Consider the following 19,913-nt stretch of genomic DNA (forward strand, 5'->3'; position numbering starts at 1 on the left):
CTTTGTGTCACCTGTACATATGGAGATAATACTCTCATCTAAGATTAGAGATTACTCCTCTCGTCTAAATCAATATATATTGTGAATAGCTGTGGTCCCAGCACCGATCCTTGTGTTACCTCACTAGTCGCTACCTGCCATTCAGAAAAAGACCCTTTTTGTTTCCTGTCTGCCAACCAGTTTTTATTCATCTCAATACATTGCCCCCAAATCCTATGCACTTTAATTTTACATGCTTACGTGGAGAAGACAGGGGAACGAAAATTGCTCTGTATGATGTTTGACAAGAATGTTGCTAGCTTGTATGTTTTAAAACCAGGAATATCAATCCTGTTTTGTAGTCACCTAGCATAGGAGTTCTCAATTGGAAAATTTCAAGGAGTCTGCCACATTCTCCCTTCAAAGCTGTAAACACAACAATAAAGGTGGTAACCAATTTTACAATGGGTCAACATAACTGCAGCAGAAAATCTAATCTGTATTCACTTAATGGTGCCGTAATAGTCATCCTGAGTCACCTGCACTTCTAAGAATAAACTACCAAGGCTAAAAAGAACCATACCATGGCACAGATTCTAGATTAAAGCTAATGCAGGCTCGATAGGGCAATATGCACTAAGATCTAGGGCCAGTGAATTTGGCCAGATCAGCTTTGGGCCAAAGCAAGACGGCTGCAGGTCAGTTCAAGGCAGAGTTGGAGCTGGCACCATGGTCAAGGGCTTTGAACTGGGCTAGGCAGAGTTCCCTGACCCAGGCCTGATGCAACCTATTCTGGGACAGGTGAGGCTTGTTTTCAGGATTCGATCAATACATCTGTTCCCAGCTGAGGCACCCTCTTTTGGGTCAGGTTTTTCATTTTTCATTTTCATTTTCAGGTAAGAGAATAGTTTGAGATACAGAAGTGGTTCCAGGAATGAAGAACTTCAATGATGTGGATAGACTGGAAAATCTGGGGTGGTTCTCCTTGGGGAAGATTTGATAGAAGTGCTCAAAATCAGGAAGGGTATAGACGTGAAGAAACTCCCCATTATGGAAGAGACAAGAACCAGAAAACACATTTGAAATGACTTGCAAACGAACCAAAAGCAGCAACATTAAATTTCTTACTGTGCAGTGAATGGCTAGGATCTAGAATGTACTGCCCGAGTGTGTGGTGGAGGCAAAATCGGAACGATATTGGACCTGAAGAGAGAAAAATATCGGGACTGAGGGGAAAAGTGAGGATTTGAGTAAAGCCAGGCTGCTCTTGTAGAGAGGAAGCATTGACATGACAGGGTGAAAGGCCTCCATCTGAGCTCTAACCAATCAATGATTTGTTAACCTCAGGATGTGCTGTCACTGCAGGGAAACACCCAAACCAGTGCAGTAAGTTGACATCAAGGATAGTGCATTGGATCGGTTCCATGGCAGGTTCCCCAGGAAACTGGCCTCCCACCTATTGTGATCCAGTGGGACTGCTCTGTGTGGCATTGCAGGAGAGAAAGAGGTTTCTTTTCAAATGCATGTACAAAAATATAGGAAGATTGGAATGGTAAGACAACTGCTGGGAACTTGAGTTAAAGGTGGAGTAAATGAGACATTCATTGAGAATTGCTTCCTTGTTGGTGCATTGCCTTTGTTGTTCTTCATGTGTGTGAGTTGCGACAGAGCCTCATGGTAGTTACATAGAATCAGCGGATCCCTACAGTGCAGAAGGAGGCCATTCAGCCCATTGTGTCTGCACCGACGCTCTCAAAAAGAATCCTTCCTTGGCCCAGTCCCCCACCCTATCCCCATAACCATTTCTAGGGGCAATTTAGCATGGGAAATCCACCTAACCTGCACAACTGTGGGAGAAAACCAGAGCACCTGGAGGAAACCCATGTAGACATGAGAAGAATGTGCAAATTCCACACAGACTATCACCGGTGGTCGGAATCGAACCCGGGCCAGGGGCTGTGCTTCTGGAAGTGCGGATGTCATGTAGCTCAATGCAGGAACTAATTGTATATAGTAAGATTCCACAAACCGCAATAACATGATTGTTATGCTGGTTTGAGACTGGCTGAGAAAGCAAAGTTGGCTAGGATCCCAAGAGATTACTTTTTTAAACAATCAATACAACAAGTTAAATCATACAACGTAATGTGTGCTGTGTGGAATGTAAACATTGTATATTCCTGTTTTGCTAATATATAAACTTACATTAATTCCACAAAAGTGAATGGGTTATGCTGGACTTCCACATCTGGGAGGGGTAGGCGCAGATTCCGCCTAAATACTTGGACTGGAAGATCTATGAAATGAGTTTGGGTCATCTAAATCAGTTTCCTCGAGGCCATGTTGCTTTTGTTCCTATGTTGCTTTTGGGGATTCTTTTCAGGGCCTCTGAGATCGCAGATTTAAAATGGCGTCCCGATCTTTCGCTACAACTTGGAGTTCCGGTGAGCAGAGCTCCCCATTGTAAAAACAACGGGGCTATGTGCGGCCTCGGCCACATGTTCCGCATTCAGGCCCCTTATTCAAAGCAAGTTGTGTTGAATAGCCATGTGGTTCTCGGCACTGCGAGGGCCGGGAAACAAGCGGCTAAACGCGCTCGCTTGGTGACTTTGTTCCCTTTTGGGATGATGGCACCCTCTGCCAGGCAGAATAGCTGCAAGTTTAATTGCTGGTAAACTGTTACAATTGGCAATCAAACTGTTGTTCATGATTTGTCGACTCCCTATTTCTTCTCTCTTCCCCACCCCTCCACCCTCGACCTCAGTTTGTGAAAGCGGGACTGAGGAGCCTGGGTAGAGAGTGGTGAGGGGAGACACCCGTTCTCTTTCTGCATTTAAGATCAGGACAATTGGGTTTAAAAACCAGCCAATAGATCAGATTTGTCATCAGTTTGGATTTGCCGGGCAGCACGGTGGCGCAGTGGGTTAGCCCTGCTGCCTCACGGCGCCGAGGTCCCAGGTTTGATCCCGGCTCTGGGTCACTGTCCGTGTGGAGTTTGCACATTCTCCCCGTGTTTGCATGGGTTTCGCCCCCACAATCCAAAGATGTGCAGGCTAGTTGGATTGGCCACGCTAAATTGACCCTTAATTGAAAAAATGAATTGATGTACTCTAAATTTTTGTTAAAAAGTTTGGATTTGCCATCTATGTGACTTGAGGCAATCATCTCAAGGCAATTTTACAGGGCTTTTTCTCTCCAGTCAGAGCAAGCAGTGACTCTGGATTTACATTACAAATGTAATGTTCATCTAAAGCTCGAGTAAAAGGACCTGAAGGAATGTGCAACTGCTTTCACATTATCCTCCATTATCCTGTCAATTTTTGTTATCCAAACATTTAAATGAATAGTTATGCTATATACGGTTTGTTATCTTGTAACAATTGAACTTTAAAAACACCATTGATTACAGTGATCACTATAATTGCATATATTCTGCCGTGGTTTAGATATGATTTTCCTAAGCCTCCATTCCTAACAGGAAACTACTGTTTATTAGCTTTTATGGTTCATGAACCTGTTCTTATTCTGGGTCACACGAGTCATGTTTGGGGATGCCATCCATTATGTATGACAATGGAATTTCATTTTGAGCTGCTTATCTTTCCTAATAGGTTGGTTTGCCACTCGCTGTTCATCAGAATAACATCAGTACTCTTTCCCACCCCCATCCCCAATCACTAGCATCAGGTATACCTGCGGCAGCTTTTACCTTTGTCCCCTTCATTAATGTTAAACTTGCCCCTTATAAGTTTGTGAATCTATACTACAGAAACAGACTTAAACCAGGTAACCATCCCACTTATTTTTCTGTGGCGTCGTGAAATATGAGTTGGCAGTTTAATTTTTTTAATCTGGCTTTACGTAGGATGGTGTCAGCTTATCTATCTCCTAGCCAGAAAAACAAAATTACATTAAAATAAGAATGTATTTTAATAAAAATTGTATAGTTAGTGTGAATACAGATTTCTGTGAACAACTAGGCAGCTGAATTGATAATCATGAAGTTGGATGAAATGCCTATATCTTCTGATACAGTTGTATTGTTTGAAGTGTGTAAATAGTGGGGGAAGTCAGAGTATTATCGTTTGCTGAGAGAATCATGCATATTGAGATTAATTGCAGAAGTTAATTGGTGTTGGGAGCTTAGAATTTCCACCGAGTTGTTCCAGGTGTGGGCCAGGAAAAATTGGGTGTTCTTGTTGTGATGCACTTTTCATAAATGGATGCAAAATTGCGGGCTGGGAGAACACTTTTTTTTCTAAACTCGCTGGAAGTGGAGTGGAACCTTTACCTGTAGTTGTTTATTTTTTAATAAATTTGTGATAGACTATCGTAATTTTTAAGCAGACATGTTAATTTCTGTCTAAAGTCCATAACAAATTCCAGTCCAAGCATGGAGACCGTAACTGGTTGGCTTCACGGTCAACGTGTCTCCAATCATTTCACAGACTTGGTTTAAAATTGGAGCCGGAGGAAACCAAACACTGCCATTTTAAGCTAGCTCTTAATTTACCTTTAAAATAATTTTTTTAAACTCCAATATTTTGTGTAGGACAGAAATGTGGGATAGATATTATGGCCATTTTAATATTGGCTGCCTGGTCCTAAAGAGTTTTATGAAATGAAAATCGCTTATTGTCACAAGTAGGCTTCAAATGAAGTTACTGTGAAAAGCCCCTAGTCATCACATTCCGGCGCCTGTTCGGGGAGGCTGGTACGGGAATTGAACTGTGCGGATGGCCTGCCTTGGTCTGCTTTCAAAGCCAGCGATTTAGCCCTGTGCTAAAACAGCCCCTTTTATTTTCAGTTCAGTAATTTAAGTGGGTTATCACAGATTTAACAAATTTCAATTTCCTATCCAAAAATTCAAAAATATGGCCATGTTTTGTAGACCCTATAATCTTGATATAAATATATTGTCCTAGTATCTGTTTCCTATAATACCTTTGCAGCGAGTTTGGAGCAGGGTAATCCAACAGTGTTACTTATTGGGCAGTTTTGTGCCCTACTCTGCTACTATTGCTTCCGTACTTACACAATGCGTGCTGGACTGACTCCCGTGGATTAACTGATGCAGGTGCCTCTTGTATTACAGCCAGTCTTGGTGTGCTGGGGTTTTGATTTTTGCTTACTCACCAAATGAAGAGCTCATTCTTTCTGTCCATTGGGTGTGCCAATTTCAAACAACACTGCTGTCTACAGAGCAAACGTTGTTCTGATTCCTGGTCGCACTCTTGAACATCAATGCAAAGAGACATCAGGACTATTTACGTTATGAGAATGAAGCCATTTAGGTGCATATCTGTAGGCAGCCCGGATGACCAGGAGACTGACGAGACAGTGTAACTAACTGGGCAAGGAGCAGTTTCACGTTCTGGGTCAGTCTCCCCTTTGCGAGATTGGAACTCCGCTGTGGAACGCAGTGTCTTTCATTGAGATAATCTTCCTTTTATATAATCATAACAGCACTTTCCTTTTTTCCCCCCAAGAATGTGACTGTAATGAATACGGCATTGAGACACACCAGTGTAACCAAACGAATGGCCACTGCATCTGTCGGGAAGGGGTTGCTGGTGACCGTTGTGATAAGTGTGCCCGAGGCTACTCTGGTACATTTCCTCGTTGTGAGCCGTGCCATGCGTGCTTCAAACTCTGGGATAAAGAAATTGAAGAGCTGACTAACCGAAGCAAACAACTTTTAGCACAGGCTGATTCAGTCAAGGACAGTGGAATTGTGGGTCCTTACCAAGAAACTGTTAATGCTGTGCAGGAAAAAATCAATGACATACGAACTCTACTTGCTGAAAATCCTGCTACTGAACCACTTGACAGCATCGGGGACCTTTTGGAAGAAGCCAAGTAAGTACGATTTTCGTCATACTGATCACTTCTCTCTCTCTTCCTATCTGCCAACATTTAGTGCTTTTTGCTGCTAACACAGAGGCTCAGTGCTGTTGGTTGCACTTCATATCAGGCTTGTTATTTAAGTGGGGAACAGACTGGCTACTAGAATGGATTGGGACATTGGCCTGTGCAAATCCTACCAGTCATTGACGTTGATTCACTGCCTGAATGATGTTCATTTGGCCAAATGTGCCCTGCAAATGAAAGTGAGTATTTGACACAAGAAAGGCTGCTTTGCAAGTAAAATAGATGGGAAAAGACTGAAAAACTGTCTTGTACCATACCATAGCATCCTGACAGTGCAGAAGGAGGCCATTCAGCCCATCAAGTCTCCACGACACTTTGAATGAGCACCTACCTAGGCCCACTCCCTTGCCCTATCCTCATAACCCCACCTAACCTGCACATCTTTGGACTGCAGAAGGAAACTCGAGCACCTGCAGGAAACCCACACAGACACGGGGAGAAAATGCAAACTCCACACAGTCGACCAAGCCCAGGGCTGAACCTGGGTCCCTGGTGCTGTGAGGCAGCAGTGCTAACCACTGTGCCACCTTGCCGCCCCTCATTTCAGTTTTTGTATAAAGCTGTTCCTGACTGCAATGACAGGTCTACTCTGTACATTTTTATTTTATTTAGATTTAGTTCTTAAAATGGACACATTGAGGGCGGCACGGTGGTGCAGTGGTTAGCACTGCTGCCTCAAGGTGCCGAGGACACGGGTTCGATCCGGCCCCGGGTCATTGTCCATGTGGAGTTTGCACATTCCCCCCGCGTCTGCATGGGTCTCACCCCGACAACCCAAATACGTGCAGGTTAGGTGGATTGCCCATGCTAAATTGCCCCTTAATTGGAATTTTTTTTTTTTAATTGGAGACGTTGTATGCCCTAAAATTAAAATCATGCTGTTGTTGAACTCTTGCCCATCACTGCATGTTCTCGAGGGTAAAAGTCCAAAAGGATTTTGGAAACAAAACTTGTTTATTGAGCCAGACATTTAAAAAAAATTGGGAACAGAATCTTAGTCCTTGTTTAGTCATCTGTATACTAAAATTAAATTTCATTAAGTTGGTCTTTATCTTGTTGAGATTCACCAGAAAAAGTTGGAAGTTTATTCTACTCATGACAGGTCAGTAGGGAAATGTTATTGAAACCATCTGCAAGGCAGCTGTGTAAAGTAATTTTCATGCTTTTATTAACATTTCTGGCTTGATTTGACAACTCAAAATAAATTTGGTGCATTTCTCCAGCATTTCCAAATGAACAGAATTTCTCAGCTGTGTTTTCTGTATCTATATTCATTTGACAATGAAGGTTGAAGGAAAAATATTAGATTATTTGCATCGGTTGTCATATTAATTCCTTCAGCTTCCACCCACACATTCTGCCCACTTGCTCCATCACTTGGGTATGTTCTCAGAGCACATGCAGGTTATTATTTATTATTTTTGGTCTATTTGTATCAATTTGCTTTCTGCGACCACTTTATCAAAAAGAATTGGAAAATTCCACAGACCATACACTCAAACGCAATAGTGGTATGATTCTGTCCATTTTGAAGGCCAATTTTGTGTGCATAAACTGAATGTAGCATTACTTAAAGCCTCGAGTGAAGACGTCATTCTTTGGCAGGGGGGTGTGGAAGATTGGATCAACTTGATTGTCTTTTCAGGGAGTAAGGGTTTGCATGCAAGATGTCACAATACTTTATTTCTGTACTTCAATATTGATGTTGTTACTTGTGGGGAAAATAATTGGCAACATCTGGGAGTTGTTAACTCTCTTTGGACTCTGAAAGGGTTCTGTTTAATATTCTGGAAAATCTAACATGCTGGGAGGTGTTGCTCAGTCTCCAACATTGATATCAGCTTAGTTTCATTGTATTCATAGAATTGTTTATTTTTGGACAGGGAGGAAAAATATATTTTTCTTGCGGATTGCATACATGCTAATGGTCAAAATGTCCCCCCCGATTTTGCCAAATGTTAATTCGTATTGCAGCATGTGGCAATGCTTCCTGACTTCAAAAGATTTTGAAACAACTCCATATTGGAGTTTGTAGCTCTCCTAAGTAAATGGGATTAAGGTTTAAAATTCTTGTTTTCAGGAAGAAAGTCATTGACCTTACGGATAAAGTTAATGTGATTGAATCCGATCTTGGAGCTACAGCAGACCGAAATAATGTAACTGACGCAGAACTAAATGTCCTTCAGAGTGATGCTGAGAGTTTAAAAGCTGTTGTGAATGAGCTAGCAGAACAGTTGGAGTACATTAAGAACTCCGATGTCCATGGTGAGTATTTGATTACGTTAATTCAAATTGGAATGGTGTTACATTGATATCTGCAAGCTCATCGGGTCCCTTCGAAGGTGCCAGAAATGAAGTACCACGGCTTCCGGTTGCGGCTATGACTAGCTAAGCCGCACATTTGGAAGCTCCTGCAACAAAGGTGTTTTTGGGCCAATTGGAGGGCCCCAACGGCGCTGAAAAAACGAATCCCGGTGGGGGAAGGTCCCCTGAGGAGAACTAGACCGATTTTATGGTCGGTACCCGGAGTGGAGCGGCAAGAAAAACGGCAGCAGCTCCCCAAAAAAAGCGGGGGAAGAAAATCAAAATGGCGGCCGGCGGTGCATCGGAGGAGTGGAAGAAATGGGCGGAGGAGCAGCAGGCCGCTCTCCTCCGTTTTTTCACGGAGATGAAAGTGGAACTCTTAGAGTCCATGAACGCGACGGCCACCAGGTTGGTGGGAGCCCAGGCGATCCAAGAGGCGTCGATTAAAGATCTGCAGCAGGAGATGACCGCGAGGGAGGAGGAGGCCACAGTCATCGGGGCAAAGGTGGAGGTGCACGAGGCACTCCACATGAAGTGGCAGAGCCGCTTCGAGGAGCTGGACACTCGGATGAGGAGGAAAAATTTGAGGATCCTGGGCCTGGAAGAAGGCCTGGAGGGGTCGGATCTCCCGGGATATGTGGCGGAGATGTTGAGCTCCCTGATGGGGGAAGGGGCCGGTCCGGCGCCCCTGGAATTGGAAGAGGCATACCGGGTCATGGCCAGGAGGCCTAGGGCAAACGAGCCCCCGAGGGCGGTGCTGGTGCGGTTCCAGCGGCTAAGTGATCGAGAGAAAGTCCTGAGGTGGGCTAAAAGGGAGAAAAGCAGCAAGTGGCAGAACTCGACGGTAAGGGTGTACCAGGACTGGAGTGCGGAGGTGGCAAAGCGGCGGGCCCGGTACAACCGGACAAAGGCGGTGCTACACGCGAAAAAGATCAAATTTGGAATGCTGCAACCGGCGCGCTTGTGGGTCACCTACAAGGACCAACATCATTATTTCGAGTCCCCAGAGGAGGCCTGGACCTTTGTACAAGAGGAAAAGTTGGACACGAACTAAAACCTGGGAGCACCGGCGGTCGTAGCCGCCGGGGGACTCTTGATTGAGCAAGTGGCCCTTTTCTTTTTCAGGCCAGGTCGGAACTGGGTAACAGTTTCGTGGATTGTTTGGGGTGTTTTTTCTCGAACGGTTGACTTTTCTGAATATTTTGAAGGTTTCGAGTTGTTGGGTGTTTCTGTATATTTGTACTGTTGAAATCTCTATTGTGGGTCGTTGGCTTCTTATGGGGTGTTTTTTCCCGTTTCCAATTTCCCTTAGTTATTTACCCCTCTTACCCTTTTTCTTTGGGTGCTTGGGGGGGTTTTTTGTTCTTTTTTTTTTTCGTTTCGGGTTATGGTTATCTGCGGTTATTTATACTGTTTGATGGAGGGTGATGGTTGGGCACACTGTTAGTTGATAGTTAGTTAATTATTTTGTTATTTAAGTATGTAGTTAAGTATTTATGTATTTAGTTGCCATTGGGTATTTGTATTTATATCGTTAAGTTGGGGAGACGGGACGGGGGGGAGCGGGTTGATTATGCGGGTCTTTCTCGGGGGTTTTAAGGGGATCTTTCACGGGCGCAGATGGGGTGAACCGGGAGGAGTCGGAATGTGGCAGGAGCAGCCGGGTCAGCGGAGACCAGCTGACTCTCGGGAGTACGATGTGGGGTACATCGCGGCTAGGAGGGGTCCTAGCCAGGGGGGGGGGGGGGCTGGGGGGGCTGGGGGGGGACAACGGGTTGCTGCTGGAAAGACCAGGGACGAGAAGGGGAGAGCCGTGGGGGTGGGGGGGGGGGGGGGGGCCATCGCTATGGGAAGCGGGTCAGAAAAGAAGGGATGACCCGGGGCGAGCAAGGGACAAGACATGGCTAATTGACAGGGAGTAGGGACGGGTCGCTCTGCGACCCGATTGATCACATGGAACGTAAGGGGGCTGAATGGGCCGGTCAAAAGATCAAGGGTCTTCTCACACCTGAAGGGACTGAAGGCTGATGTAGCAATGCTGCAGGAGACTCATTTGAGGGTAGCAGATCAGGTCCGCCTGAGAAGGGGGTGGGTGGGACAGGTGTTCCACTCAGGCTTGGATATCAAGAACCGGGGGGTGGCGATTTTGGTGGGAAAGAGGGTGTCGTTTGTGGCGGCAGAGGTGGTGGCAGACAAGGAGGGCAGGTACGTGATGGTGAGGGGTAGGCTGCAGGGAGAGAATGTGGTACTGGTAAATGTGTATGCCCCGAACTGGGACGACGCGGGTTTTATGAGGCGCCTGCTGGGCCTCATCCCGGGACTGGAGGCAGGGGGCCTGATCATGGGAGGGGACTTTAATACGGTGTTAGACCCTGGGCTGGATAGATCGAGTTCCAGGACGAATAGGAGGCCGGCAGCGGCAGAGGTGTTAAGGGGGTTCATGGAGCAGATGGGAGGGGTAGACCCATGGAGATTTGGTAGGCCTAGGGCGAGGGAGTATTCTTTTTTCTCCCACGTCCACAGAGTGTACTCTAGGATCGATTTTTTCGTATTGAACAGGGGGCTGATACCGAGAGTGCAGGACACGGAGTACTCGGCCATTGCGATATCGGACCATGCACCACATTGGGTGGACGTGGACATGGGGGAGGCGCGGGACCAACGCCCGTTGTGGCGCCTGGATGTAGGGCTGTTGGCGGACGAAGAGGTGTGCAGAAGGGTGAGAACGGGCATTGAGAACTATCTGGGTACGAATGACACAGGTGAGGTGCAGGTGGGGACGGTCTGGGAGGCCTTGAAAGCAGTGATTAGAGGAGAGCTGATCTCCATAAGGGCACACAGAGAGAGGAAGGAGAGGCAGGAAAGGGAGAGGCTGGTGGGGGAGCTCCTAGAAGTAGATAGGAAATATGCGGCGGCGCCAGAGGAGGGGCTATTAAGGGAGCGGCGTAGCTTGCAGGCCAGGTTCGACCTACTGACCACTAGGAAGGCGGAAATGCAGTGGAGAAGGGCGCAGGGTGCGGCGTATGAGTACGGGGAAAAGGCGAGCAGGATGCTGGCACACCAGCTTCGTAAGCGAGATGCAGCCAGAGAGATTGGGGGAGTGAGAGAGAGGGGTGGGGACGTAGTGCAGAAGGGGCAGGAGGTGAATAGGGTCTTTAGGGACTTCTATAGGGAATTGTATAGGTCTGAACCGCCGAAGAGGAGAGGGGGAATGAAGAACTTTCTCGACAAATTGGGGTTCCCAAAGGTACAGGAGGAGCTGGTGGAAGGGTTGGGGGCGCCGATAGAGCTGCAGGAGCTAATTAAAGGGATAGGCCAGATGCAGGCGGGGAAGGCGCCGGGGCCGGATGGGTTCCCGGTGGAGTTTTACAGGAAATTTGTGGACTTGGTGGGTCCAGTGCTGGTGCGAGCCTTCAATGAGGCGCGCGAGGGGGGGGTTCTGCCCCCAACAATGTCGCAGGCCCTGATCTCCTTGATTTTGAAGCGGGACAAGGACCCGGTCCAGTGCGGGTCCTACAGGCCCATCTCCCTCCTGAATGTTGACGCCAAGCTGTTAGCAAAGGTCCTGGCAACCAGGATAGAGGACTGTGTGCCAGGGGTAGTCCATGAAGACCAGACGGGGTTCGTGAAGGGACGCCAACTTAACACAAATGTCCGGAGATTGTTAAATGTGATTATGATGCCAGCAGTGGAAGGGGAGGCGGAGATAGTGGTAGCGCTGGACGCGGAGAAGGCATTTGACAGGGTGGAGTGGGAATACTTGTGGGAGACGTTGGAAAGGTTTGGGTTTGGGGAGGGATTTATCAAGTGGGTAAAACTGCTCTATTCAGCTCCGATGGCAAGTGTGGTAACAAACGGGAGGAGGTCAGAATATTTTGGGCTCCATCGAGGTACTAGGCAGGGATGTCCCCTATCTCCCTTACTCTTTGCATTAGCGATTGAGCCATTGGCGATGGCACTGAGGGGTTCAGGGGGGTGGAGAGGACTGACAAGGGGAGGGGAGGAACATCGGGTCTCGCTCTATGCGGATGATTTGTTGTTGTATGTGGCAGACCCGGAGGGGGGAATGCCGGAGGTAATGGGGATACTAGCGGAGTTCGGGGACTTTTCGGGATATAAATTAAATCTGGGGAAAAGTGAGGTCTTTGTAATACACCCGGGAGACCAAGGGGAGGGAATTGGGAGGCTCCCCTTCAAAAGAGCAGTTAAAAGTTTTAGGTATTTGGGGGTGCAGGTGGCAAAGAACTGGGAGACCCTCCACAAGTTGAACTTTTCCAGACTGGTGGAACAGATGGAGGAGGAGTTTAAGAGGTGGGACATGGTGCCGCTGTCGCTGGCAGGGAGGGTGCAGTCAGTTAAAATGACGGTCCTCCCGAGGTTCTTGTTTTTGTTCCAGTGTCTGCCCATCTTCCTCCCCAGGGCCTTTTTCAAGAAGGTAACGAGTAGTATCATGGGGTATGTGTGGGCACATGGCACCCCGAGAGTTAGAAGGGTCTTTTTGGAGCGGAGTAGGGATAGTGGAGGGCTGGCGTTACCCAACCTTTCAGGATATTACTGGGCGGCAAATACATCGATGGTACGAAAGTGGATGATGGAAGGGGAGGGGGCAGCCTGGAAGCGCATGGAGAGGGCGTCCTGCGGCAACATAAGCTTAGGGGCACTGGTAACGGCACCATGGCCGCTCCCTCCCACGAGGTATACCACGAGCCCGGTGGTGGCGGCCACCCTCAAGATCTGGGGGCAGTGGAGGCGACACAGGGGGGAAGTGGGAGGTCTGATAGGGGCACCACTAAGAGGGAACCACAGATTTGCGCCGGGAAACACAGGAGGGGGATTCCAGAGCTGGCAGAGGGCGGGTATTAGACAACTGAGGGACTTGTTTATAGAGGGGAGGTTTGCGAGCCTGGGAGAGCTGGAGGAGAAATTTGTGCTCCCCCCGGGGAACACGTTCAGGTACCTCCAAGTGAAGGCATTTGCCAGACGACAGGTAGCGGGGTTCCCCGCGCTCCCCGACAGGGGGGTGAGTGATAGGGTGCTATCAGGGGTCTGGGTCGGGGAGGGGAAGATCTCGGACATCTATAAGATTATGCAGGAGGTGGAGGAGGTACCAGTAGAGGAGCTGAAAGATAAGTGGGAGTTAGAGCTGGGGGAACAGATAGAGGACGGGACATGGGCAGACGCCCTGGAGAGGGTCAACTCGTCGTCGTCATGTGCGAGACTAAGTCTCATTCAATTTAAGGTACTGCACAGAGCCCACATGACGGGGACAAGGATGAGTCGGTTTTTCGGGGGTGAAGACAGGTGTATTAGATGTTCGGGAAGCCCTGCGAATCATGCACATATGTTTTGGGCATGTCCGGCACTGGAGGAGTTCTGGAAGGGGGTGGCAGGGACGGTGTCGAGAGTGGTGGGGTCCAGGGTCAAGCCAGGATGGGGACTTGCGATCTTCGGGGTTGGGGTGGAGCCGGGGGTACAGGAGGCGAGGGAGGCTGGAATATTAGCCTTTGCGTCCTTGGTGGCTCGGAGGAGGATCCTGATTCAGTGGAGGGACGAAAGGCCTCCGAGTGTTAACACCTGGTTAAACGACATGGCAAACTTCATCCAATTGGAAAGGATCAAATTCGCCCTGAGAGGGTCGGTGCAGGGGTTTTCCAGGCGATGGCAACCCTTCCTAGACCTCTTGGATCAGAGATAGAAACTGAGGCCGTGACAGCAGCAACCCGGGAGGGGAGGGGAGGGCGGGGGGGAGGGAGGGGGGACAAAGACGAAGGAAGTACGGTAGCGGTGGTGGCACGGGCAAGGCCTGCCCGAGGACGCTGCTAGAAATGATAAGTTGGTCTGACTGTCGGGTCGCCGGGGGGGGGGGGGGGGGGGGGGACTTTTTTTCTTTTTCTTGTTAAGTAGGGGGGTTTGACTTTGTTTTGTTATAATTCAAATGTGAATGTAGGGGGGGTTAAAATGTTTGTATTTTGAAAAATTCAATAAAAATTATTTTAAAAAAAAGAAATGAAGTACCACAGTGCCCCCAGCCCCGAATGAAGCGCCTCCTGCCCGCGGACTGTCAATCTCCTGACTGTGGCGGCGCCGGACTGAGTCCGCAACCACCACGCAAGGTTCCCGAACAGTGTGAGCACACACAGCCCACGCCGCTGGGAGCTAGGCCAGTCGGGGACAGAGCATTGCGGAGCAGGCCTAGAGTACACCGCTTTTCAGGGGGCGGAGAATCTGATGGCGCTCCCGATTTCGGTGTCAAAATGGATTCTCCGCTGACCTTTCGCCAAAAAGCAATTTCGGTGTCGGGGTGGGCGTGGAGAATCCAGCCCAAGAACTCCTCGCAACACCCCCAAAAAATTTTAGGATACTGCAGGTTATTTTGAAATATCGAGAGAATCTATTTGAAATTTGTTTCTCTGGATTTTTTTTTTATAAATGTTTTTTATTGGGCTTTTGAACAAGATATAATTACCGGATTGTACACAGGATAAGAAACATATACACATCTAGAAGAGAAGGGCACACTCCAACATACCAAGGAGAAGAAAATAGTACATAGTAAAAAGAAAATACAATAAAATATGAACTAGAATGACTGGTAGGGTATTGTGCACCAGCTCGACAGCGGCAGCTCTGTACACCTGGCAAAATTATTTGCACGTTTCTCTGGATATTTAAAGCATCTATTAAATTTTAATTGCAATTTTGAGAGGTTACTCAATGGTGTTTCTAATTGTATTGACCAAATAGAGCTCGGGGAAGTATTGTATAATGCTTTGGTGTAACAGTCATCCGCATTTCTCCTTGACGTATCAAAACAATGATCATTGTCTGCATTGGTTCTGGTCAGTGCATCTGTGTAAAAGGACACTAAATGGTAATGATAAGATTTGGCTCCTCCAATTGTAATGATGGGATTAAGTGTTCTATTGTTCTGAAGAATCCCACAATGTCACCTGAAAGTAATGCATGTCTTGATGTTTTCAAATTTCTCCAATACTCTGACGTAGGAGCCTTGGACAGCGTCCAGAAATACTTTAACCAGTCTCTCGAGGCTGAAGTAAAGGTTAATTCTTCCACCACTGATCCCGATAATATATTGCTGGAATCCTTGAGCATTCGAGAAAAAGTGGATGATATGATTTCACAGAGTCAGGATAACTTTGAACAGCAGCAAAAAGAACATTCACAAAGTCTGGAAGAACTGGCTGACAAATTGCAAAATCTAGACCTTTCACCATTAAGCAAAAAGGTACATTTTCACTACGTTTTCAGAGTTCATTCTAACATTGCAAAATTGTTCCAATTCTTATGGTTTATGTTAAGCAACCATTTCTAGTGGCACATTAGTTGTTTGAAAGCTAGTTAAACTTGACGACAAACTTTTTAATTAATTGATCACAGAATAGGTGCATTCCATCTAAACTGCATGTTTTTACCATTTACTGCATTAGACGTGACTCCGGTCTATTTGGTGCCTATCCTGACTTTTAAAAATATTGCTCTCCACAAGTATTCTTGATGGAACGAAAATCAGTTTTGCTGAAGTCAAATCGAAACAAACTGCACTAACTATCCTTCGCCTGTTTGTCCAGATTTGCGGTAGCCCTGCGGGGGTGTCGTGTGCGGAAGCACAATGTGGAGGTCCAAACTGTCAAGATGATGACGGAACTAGAAAATGTGGAGGAATTGGCTGTGATGGACTTGTAACTTTAGCCCATAAAGCATGGCAGGATTCCATGGATTTTGACACTGCAGTTCTAAATGCTTTGGCGGAGGTGGATCAGCTTTCTAAAATGGTATGTTTTGCATTCTGAACCTTTGTCGAAGTGTCCAGTGTGGAGTGGTCCAGAGTGACGTTTAGCAAGCAATTTTTAGCTTCTGAGTATGGGGAACAAAAGTCACAAATAATTAATCTGCAACTAAGATGCAAATTCTCACTTTAGGAATCGGATCCCAACGCTTTGGACAGTAACCATAAATATTATAGAATACTAATCCCGTACTGAAGTAGATAGAATTTGATATTTCATCAAAACCACAAACACCATTCCAAAGAAAAAGCTGTGTTTTGCTGTGTTGCACAGTTTTATTTTCTTCTCTGTGACTATACCACGTGTGACTCTCTGTGCCGGTTGATAAAATGAGAAACAGTAATTTATAAAAAAAATTTAAATTAAAAATCATATTAAACCAAATCATCCAAAACAAGTGACCAAAAATGCACAATAGAAGAACAAGCCAAACAGGAAAAAACATGTATTAACATTAAACCAAAAAAAACTAAACTAAACCCCCTAACAGGTGACGGCGACTAGCTCTTTAAAAAAGGAAATTAATAGCAGCCACCTTAGGTAGAAACCTCCCACCGACCCTCTAATGGTGCAGTTAACCTTCTCTAAATGTAGAAAATCAAGCCGAGGCACAAGGCAGAGTAGAAGACCTCCACTCAAAACAGAACTCGTCTTCGGGCTATCGATGAGGAGAAGGTGAGGACACCTGCCTCACCCCAACTGAGCACCACCGAGTCTAACCCCCCCAAATATGGCCAACAATGGACATGGATCCAAACCTACATTGAGTATTTCCGTCATGGTGTTAAAGAAAAAGGCCCAGAAACTTAGCAACTTGGGACAAGACCAGAACATATAAATGTGGTTAGCCGGCTCCCAGACGAAGCGCTCACACTTATCCTCCACCCCAGAGAAGAATCTGCTCATCCTTGCTTTAGTCAGATGCACCCTGTGATCGACCTTGAATTGAATCAAACTTTGAAGGGCACATGAAGATCGTGGAGTTGACTCTGTGAAGTGTCTCACGCCATAGCTCACCATCCAGAATGGGACCCATTTCATCCTCCCTTCACTCAATGGAGTTGACTCCGCCGAGAGGATATGGCCATATGTGTCCGAAATAGTCCCCCCATCAGACCCGTCCAAAGACATAATCCTCTTCAACAGGGAAAATAGTGGTGCCAAGGGAAAGGAGGGGAAAGCCTTGCGCAAAACAATCGCAAATCTGAAATACTTGAAAAGACTAGAACCAAGCAGTTGGAATTTGTCTGCCAACTCCTGAAAGCTAGCAAACTTCACCTCTATGAATAGGTTCTCCAAACCTCTCCAGACTCCGCTCCTCCTATGACTTAAACATCGAATCCAAACCCACTGGCTGATAGAGGCGAGCGAAGACGAGGAACAGCACTTGAAACGTAACCTAAATTGTTTCCAAATTCACAAGGTAGACGCCGCCCACTGAATTCAGGGAAAATCTCACCAGCGAGAAAGGCAAAGATGAAGTAACTATTACGCAAAGCCGAGAAACAGTGCAGAAGCTCGCTTCCATTTGTCCCCATATGGGACCAGAATCACTGAACTGCAATAATATCTTCTGAAACAAAAGAGAAAATGCTGGAAAATCTCAGCAGGTCTGGCAGCATCTGTAGGGAGAGAATAGAGCGAACGTTTCGAGTCCAATGACTATTTGTCAAAGCTCCAATGACTTTGTCAATATCTTCTGAATGTAGGCTGCCCAATAGTAAAACAATAAATTGGGTAGGGCCAGCCCCCTGATTGTCTGTCTCTTTGGAACAAAGCCCCATGGACCCTTGGATCTTACCTGTCCAAATAAAAGAAGGAATAAATTTGTTGACTTTAACAAAAAAGGACTCGGGAGAAAAGTGGGGAGACGTGGAATCCCTATGGTGTAGAAGGAGGCCATTCGGCCCATCGAGTTTGCACAGACCCTTCGAAAGACCACTCTACCTAGGCCAATCCCTCACCCTATACCTGCAACCCCACCCTAAGGGGCAATTTGGCATTGCCAATCCACCTAACCGGCACACCTTTGTACTGTTGGAGGAAACCGGAGCATCCAGAAGAAACCCACGCAGACACGGGGAGAATGTACAAACACCACACAGTCACCCAATGTCTGACCCGGGTCCCTGCCGCTGTGAGGCAGCAGCGCTCACTGCTGTGCCACCTTGCCATCTGCAAAATAGGAAAAGAAATAAAAATATCAGGAGCATGTTCATTTTAATAGTCTAAACCCTACCCACCAAGTATACGGGGAGGTTAACCCACCTCTGCAAGTCCGACTTGATACTGTCAACCAAATTAGTGTAATTTAATTTGTGAAGCGAGGACCAATTGTGGGCCACCCAGCACCCCAGATAACGAAAGCTAATCTTGGCAAGGCGAAAAGATAGCATCCCCAGTTAGGCTCTCCTCCCCAGGGGATTGACTGAGAAACATTCACTCGTGTCCAAGTTTAATTTGTAACCAGAGAAGAAGCCAAACATGCGAAGTAGCTTCATTTCTTGTCCATGGAGGGTACTGGGTCCGTAATATAGAGAAGTTGATCGTCCGTATAAAGCAGGTGTGGGCAAACTTTTCCGTGCAAGGGCCACATTCAGAAATTCACAATTTTAAAGGGCCGCATAGTATATTAAGTAAAATAATGAATATTTTAAATAGCCAAAATAAAAGGTCTTTAAAGAAAAAAAAAGCACATTTATTTGAAAAACAAAGTAACTCAGTAAGTAACAGAACAATGTCAATGAGAATGATGCATCTGACTGCAGTCATTTACCAGTTTGTTGAAATCAGGTGTCAAGTTGCTTGTGCTGATCCTTAACACTGACAGAAGCACAGCCTGGCCGAGTCAACGATAAAAACGCGCGTAGTGGGGTGGATGAGTGGGGCTGCCTTATTGGTCGGTTTAGTTGGGTGTGCGACCAATAGGAGTCCAGGTTACAAACAATAATAAGGCTTATTGTTTGTAACCTGGACTCCTATTGGTCGCACACCCAACTAAACCGACCAATGAGACAGCCCCACTCATCCACCCCACTACGCGCGTTTTTATGCGGCCCGCCAATGAGGTGCCCGGAATCATAACCGGCATTTTTGAAAAGCCGCCGGGGAAAAGCCGCTGAAGTAAATGCGCTTATTGAATAAGCGCATTTACTTCAGCGGCTTTTCCCCGGCGGCTTTTCAAAAATGCCGGTTAAGATTCCGGGCACCTCATTGGCGGGCCGCATAAAAACCTTTGTCGGGCTGCATGCGGCCCGCGGGCCGTAGTTTGCCCACCCCTGGTATAAAGGGATGCCCGATGCTCCATCCCTCCCCCATTTATCCCACTCCACTTAATAGAGGTCCTACGACAGTCCTCCCAGTGTTTATCAAATTCCTTCACCAAGCTCCTCGAAATCACCTTGGCTGTTAGTGGAGTGGCCGGACACCCTGAGGCTGTCGCTATCATTTTTTCTGATGACGGCAGCACGGCGGCGCAGTGGTTAGCACTGCTGCCTTACGGTACCGAGGACCCGGGTTCGATCCTGTCTCTGGGTCACTGTCAGTGTGGAGTTTGCACATTCTCCCCGCGTTTGTGTGGGTTTTGCCCCCACAACCCAAAGACGTGCAGGGTAGGTGAATTGGCCACGCTAAATTGCCCCTTAATTGGAAAAAAATGAATTGGGTACTCTAAATGATTTTTTTATAAAATAAAGTTATCGGCCGACAAACTCTTGAGAGGCATCCGACTGCTGTCGATGAAAATTTGCTGTCCACGTTCTTTCCCCAGACTTGTCTGGGCATTTCAATCATACAGGATCCTTATTCCATTAATTACATGCGTTTTCAAAGGAAAATACCCTCTGATACTGAGAGAAAGGGGCAAAAAGTGCAGTATTCTAGCGGGAGACA

General features: G+C 46.8%; 1 protein-coding gene across 1 annotated transcript in view; it reads left to right on the forward strand.

Annotated features, from left to right (window-relative positions):
• The window catches only part of lamb1a (laminin, beta 1a), a 122,989-nt gene that overhangs the window by 83,674 nt on the left and 19,402 nt on the right, over nucleotides 1–19,913 (forward strand). The window contains exons 24-27 of the mRNA XM_038811283.1: nucleotides 5,469–5,838; nucleotides 7,991–8,175; nucleotides 15,219–15,460; nucleotides 15,804–16,007. Coding sequence (XP_038667211.1) covers nucleotides 5,469–5,838; nucleotides 7,991–8,175; nucleotides 15,219–15,460; nucleotides 15,804–16,007 — 1,001 coding nt within the window. The remainder of the gene's footprint in view (nucleotides 1–5,468; nucleotides 5,839–7,990; nucleotides 8,176–15,218; nucleotides 15,461–15,803; nucleotides 16,008–19,913) is intronic.

Source organism: Scyliorhinus canicula, chromosome 11 (genome assembly GCF_902713615.1).
Source record: "Scyliorhinus canicula chromosome 11, sScyCan1.1, whole genome shotgun sequence".
Lineage (NCBI taxonomy): Eukaryota > Metazoa > Chordata > Chondrichthyes > Carcharhiniformes > Scyliorhinidae > Scyliorhinus > Scyliorhinus canicula.